Source organism: Triticum dicoccoides, chromosome 1A (assembly GCF_002162155.2).
Source record: "Triticum dicoccoides isolate Atlit2015 ecotype Zavitan chromosome 1A, WEW_v2.0, whole genome shotgun sequence".
Lineage (NCBI taxonomy): Eukaryota > Viridiplantae > Streptophyta > Magnoliopsida > Poales > Poaceae > Triticum > Triticum dicoccoides.
Genome location: NC_041380.1, coordinates 51,850,520 through 51,856,010, shown reverse-complemented (window position 1 = coordinate 51,856,010; position 5,491 = coordinate 51,850,520). Strand labels below are relative to the sequence as shown.

The 5,491-nt window shown below is 48.7% G+C and overlaps 2 protein-coding genes across 2 annotated transcripts; one reads left to right on the top strand and one right to left on the bottom strand.

Annotated features, from left to right (window-relative positions):
* Positions 1–50: 50 nt before the first annotated feature.
* Positions 51–1,954, bottom strand: LOC119362477 (pentatricopeptide repeat-containing protein At1g09900-like). The gene has a single exon (XM_037627706.1). The coding sequence runs from the start codon at positions 1,915–1,917 to the stop codon at positions 250–252; it is 1,668 nt and encodes a 555-aa protein (XP_037483603.1). The 5' UTR covers positions 1,918–1,954; the 3' UTR covers positions 51–249.
* A 530-nt stretch (positions 1,955–2,484) lies between these two features.
* Positions 2,485–5,026, top strand: LOC119362470 (putative nuclease HARBI1). The gene is made up of 3 exons (XM_037627700.1): positions 2,485–2,691; positions 3,269–3,762; positions 3,854–5,026. Exons 2-3 carry the CDS (start codon positions 3,283–3,285, stop codon positions 4,535–4,537), a joined length of 1,164 nt encoding a protein of 387 aa, XP_037483597.1. The 5' UTR covers positions 2,485–2,691; positions 3,269–3,282; the 3' UTR covers positions 4,538–5,026.
* The last annotated feature ends 465 nt before the right edge of the window (positions 5,027–5,491 follow it).

The window sequence follows — 5,491 nt, the reverse complement described above, 5'->3', positions numbered from 1 at the left end:
AAAAAACGAAGTTTCTAGCAAGTTGAACTGGAGGAGGCTGTACAAGTTTCTAGCAAGTTGAACTGGAGGAGGCTGTGCGCTTCACATTAAGAAAGGACACTCACATGTTCAGAAGAACACAGCGTCGAATAAGACATCATTAAGAACAATTTAGTATCTCTACGTACTGCCGAAGATGCACAAGAACATACTCCTGGATCCACACACTCCTACTGGTCTGGTCAACCTTTTTAAGTATGCATAGTTCCATCAAGCATCAAGTAACCGAATGGCTCCCTTATTTACCAAAGTCTTACTCACCACCCCTCTGGAGCACAACTCAGCCAGCATTTCCCGTGCCTCCTTGACCAGGCCTTCATAAGCCAAGCCTTCAATCAATATAGTGTAAGTCGATTCGTTTGGCATGCAGCCATTTGATACCATGTAGGTAAACAGATCGATAGCACTATGTGTTTCACGCCTTTTGCAAAGCCCAAGAAGTATCGCGTTGTACAGCACAGTGTTGGGCCTTATGCCCATGTCTTGCACTTTACAAAATGCTTTGATCGCTTCTTCGATTCTGTCTTCCCGACAAAGGCCAGAAGATATTGTCGAGTAAGTGATTATATCCGGCTGGAGCCCTTTGGTTACCATTTCATTCAGCAGCTCTAAAGCTTCCTCTGTCTTGCCGGCTTTGGTAAGGCCATCGATGACGGTGTTGTAGCTAATCAAGACAGGGGTGCAGCCTTTGTCCTTGAGTTGATGAAGCAACTCAACAGCGGCATCAACCTCCCCACCGCGACACAGCGCGGTAAGAAGAGTGTTGTATGAGACGATGTCGGGGTAACAGCCGCTGGACACCATCAGTTCCACAAACGCCATGGCTCTATCCATCTTCTTTTGCTTGCAGAACGCGTGAAGTATCGGGTTGTAGCTCAACGAATTGGGCGTGCACCCGTACTTTGGGATCTGATCAAGAATCTCCATCGCAGGCTCAACCAATCCTCTCCGGCACAAAAAGCTGATGAGCATGTTGAATGTCACCACATTTGGGGGGCACCCCTTGCGACTCATCTCAGCCATGAGCTTCTCGGCGTCCTCCCACCGCTCCGCGGTACACAAGCCCTTCAACACAATGTTGTAGCTGACGGTGTTCGGCTCGCATCCGTTGGACGGCAGGCTCTTCAAGAACTCCATGGCGTCATCGACCCGCCCTTCCTGGCAAATGCCGTTGACGATGACGTTGTAGGTGATTATGTCCGGGGCGCACCCCTTGTCGCGCATCTCGTCGAGCAGCTTCATGGCCTGCTTGTACCCGCTCCTCTTGCAGGTGGCCTCGAGCAGGATGGTGTAGGTGACCACGTCGGGGACGCACCCACGGCGGAGCATATCGTCGAGCACCGCGAGGGCATTGTCGGTCCTGCCGCGCCCGCACAGGCCGCGGATGAGGGTGTTGTAGGTGTAGGCGTCGGGCTCCATGGGCATCGCCGCGACGAGCCGGCGCGCGTTGTCGAGCTGCCCCGTGACGCAGTACCCGGCGACCATGGCGTTGTAGGCCATGACGTCGGGCTCGCAGGCGGCCAGCACGCGCCGGGCCTCCGCGGTGCGCCCGGACGCGCACAGCTTCTTGATGAGCGCGGCGCAGGGCCCCGGTGCGGCGGCGGCCGCGGAAGGGTCGAGGCCCGCCATGGACTCGACGAGCCGGAGGGCCCCCTCGAGGTCGCCGCGGCGGACCAGCCCTCGCAGGCGGTCGTTGGAGGCGGCGGCGCTGCGGTGGGGGACGGCATTGGGAGCCGCGGCGGCGCCGGCATAGGCCAGGGTGAGGCGTGGTTTGGGGGCGGCGGTTTTGGGCGTGGGGAGGGAAGGGTATGGGTGCGAGGAGGCCAAGGTGGGGAGGGCGGACATGGCGGGAGGCGGCGCTGCTGCCGGCGGCGCCATCTTTGCTCGTGCCGCGGCGACGATAAGGTTGTGAGTGGGGCGGTGGAGGCGTGGAGACCTTGGAGCCTCGGAGTTTTTTTCTACGAGACTACGAAAGCCCGTCGGCTGTGCAGGCCTCATTTTCGCTAACGTAATTGGGCTTCCATTTCTCAAACAAAAAAGCAGCAAAGGATATACCCAAAAAGAAAAGGCAGCCCTTTGCTTAAAATAAATATCAAAGGCTGCCCAAATTATGTAGGCAATTATTAAACCATTTTGAACCAAGATTGATCCGAACAGAACGAATTCAAACTTCTCCTATAAAAGTTCCCCGTGCGAAAGTTATACAAAAAAAGAGTAATTAAAAGGGAAAATGAATTTGAGGCATGCTAAATGCGCCCAATGAAAACTTGAATGAACGGTATCTTCGTATGGAGTGAATTTTGTTTTTTGAGCAGTATGGAGTGAAGTCAGTTGACTTGCTTCGAAAAAGGGCTACAAACGAGACTGAACAATGCTGGTAAGAAATGTCGGTTGGGCTGCGCGTAGATGAGGCCCATGTGTAAAGGTTGCCCGGCGCCCCAGAACGACAAGTTCTTCAACGACAGTCCAGTTTCTCTTTCCTCGCTGACCGACGGCGCTCATCTGCGGTGGCCGGTGGCTTCGCCGGATGTGAATCCCCCCCTCCCGGTCCCCGTAGCCACGCGCCCTTGCCCTCTGTCCGCCTCGCACCCTGCGCCCTTCCTGCTTGCCGGCGACGGCTTGGGCAGCCTCTGCTCCGTCGCCAATCCTCAGGTAGCGCCCGATGCCTCCCCAATCCGCTCTAATACAGATAGAGATAGAGTGTGTTTTTCTAGTTTGGAGGACTAGTGTTACTAATGTTTGATGCGGCCGTTAGCCTGTTGTTACTTATGGCTCATATGTTGGTAACATTCGCTAATTACATGGGGGATCTATTATTCGATGCACTTCCGGTTAGATGGATTTTTCCTGATATGTGTAATCTCATCTGCTGCATCATATGTCACATATTTATCACATGGTGTTGTTAGTAGTGCACAAACGTGCAGGAACCATGGTTTATACCATCAAACAATGAAACAAAATGTACGGGAAAGATTCTTGAGACCCAAATATGAGCTGCCAGCTCTTTTTCTTAAGCAGTTACCGATAAATCCTTCTATTCCTCAATGACGAATGAAGTAACTTATTGCTGTGGGAAATTCCTTGGTCAAGCTAACATTAATATTCATCCTACTTTTCCCTCTACTTCTTGATTGTTATTGTCCAGCACCTCCTTTGAACTTTTTGCAGACATATATATATTTGCTTCCCGGTTCTTCATTTGAAATTTAATCTTTCTGAATGCTAGTGATTTTTGGCAAAATGGATCCTGAAGATCTCAGTGACTCGGAGGAAGAAGATGATGAGATGATGCTACTCATTTTGCCAGCTTTATATCTGGCTTCTGCTGGGTACGAGGCAAAACGTACACGATATCGCAGTGGCGCAGAATGGATATGCGAAGTTCTTGAAGACGAACGAGGTCAGGGCTATCCGAAACTTTGGATTGAACCTCATGTTCTCCGTGAATTTTCACAGTATGTTAGGTCAAAACATCTCCTGCGGAATACAAGAGGTGTTTCTGTGGAAGAGCAGATCGGCATGTTTGTGTACATGCTCTCACGAAACGCTAATTTTGACCAACTAAGTGATAGATTTGAGCGCAGCAGAGAGACCATCCATAGACATATCAAGGCATGCTTTGATGCGATCGACTCACTGAAAGGTGACTTTGTGAAGCATCCTGGAACTAAGACTCATTGGAAACTATTATCTGATCCGCATTTCGGGCCATACTTTGAGGTAAGTGTGTGTAACTTAAGGTTGCCTAGTTTCGTAACTTGTATGCTTTTCTGTTACATCTCAATTACTTAGTAGATGTTTTCTCTTGCAGAACTGTATAGGAGCAATCGATGGAATTCATGTCCCGTTGACAATATCAGATAGGGAAGCGGCTCCATATCGAAATAGAGAAGGATCCATCACTCAAAATGTTATGCTTGCTTGTGATTTTGATCTCAATTTTGTCCATGTGTCCTCTGGCTGGGAAGGCTCTGCACCTGATGCAGAGGTCTTGCATTCTGCCATAGAATCTGGATTTCAAGTTCCAAGAGGCAAATATTATTTGGTAGATGGGGGTTATCCGAACACTCCTTCTTTTCTTGCTCCTTATTGCGGGATCCCTTACCATATCGAAGAGCAGGAGCAGAGAAGTTGCCCAGCAAGAGACTACAAGGAGTTGTTCAACCTTCGCCATGCACAACTGCATGGCCATATAAAAGATGCTATAGGTCTATTAAAGATGAGATTTCCAGTTTTAAAGGTTGCGACATCATACCGGTTAGAGACTCAACTGAAAATTCCAGCAGCGGCAGTGGTGTTGCATAACATAATTCAGAGGCAAGAAGATGCTGAAGGACCCTCAGTTAACCAAACAATCCCAATCGATACCCGTGAAAGTGGGAATGCCGCACATGGCCATGTTGTTTCAGCACTCAACAATCAGTGTGACACGGGTGGTGCTTTAAGAGACGATATTGCAAAGAGGATGTGGGCAGATTACGTAATAAATATGTGATTTTTCATATTCCTTACGCACCGAAGGTAAAAAAGAGGAAAGGATGTACAAGTCCTCTAAAGCCTTTGGGGTTTGCCTAGACTGACACAAGAGAAGTGGGCAGCCTGAAGGAAGAATCAAATCAATGGAAAACAATCCTCAATTTCGATGTCTCATGATGCTTCTTGTTTGAAGAATGCTTCGTACTGGTAGATTTTTTCTTCTTCTTTCCTCTGAATCAAGACTCCAAGATTTGTAGTAAAGTTGGGATTGGACGTGTTAATGCGGGTTTTGACTGCCTGGTCTGACTCTGCTTTTGTTGCTTAGGCTTCAAGACATGTATCAGCAGCAAAGTTTATGTTGACCCCTACTTTCTTTGCAATTCTTATCAGCGATCAGTGTATTCCGGTTGCTCTTCTATTTTTCTTATTTTTCTGAACACAAGCTCTACCAAACTTGGCACTTGCCTGCCTCTACCTAAGAAATGCGCAATACAAGATTGGCCTGCAATAATCAGTGCAAAGTTGTGTATTCCTGAAGTAGAGTTGAGACCATGTCAGCTATATACAGTGGTTCGCATTGCTCCCTCGTCAATATATGAGGCCCCCTGAGCCGTACTTAAACACATCATTATTTGTGGTAAAGTTCATTTCTATTGATTTTGTCGTCAGACTTTGGCGAGCTTCCGAGATTTTGCCTTTACTCACAGAGACGGCTTGAAATGTTACCAGTTGCATTCGGCTTGTATGGTTGAGCCTGTTCCAGGTTCAGTTTGCAATAATGACAGCGACGGTGCGGCTGTTTCGGTAGTTAGATTTTGTAGACTTGGCAATGCCTGCCCAGGATAACGGATAGCAAATTCCCTACTAAAAACTGACTACCAAATCCTGGACTTTGCAGTAGTGCTAAACCAACTTCAGTTAGTCAATAACTGGTCATGAATATGCAGGGAGAAACTATGCCTGGTGCTCATCC

Coding starts and splice junctions, on each gene's coding strand:
- LOC119362477 (XM_037627706.1), bottom strand. CDS start 1,917: ATGGCGCCGCCGGCAGCAGCGCCGCCTCCCGCCATGTCCGCCCTCCCC.
- LOC119362470 (XM_037627700.1), top strand. CDS start 3,283: ATGGATCCTGAAGATCTCAGTGACTCGGAGGAAGAAGATGATGAGATG. Junction 3,763..3,853: donor ATTTCGGGCCATACTTTGAG/GTAAGTGTGTGT, acceptor TTTCTCTTGCAG/AACTGTATAGGAGCAATCGA.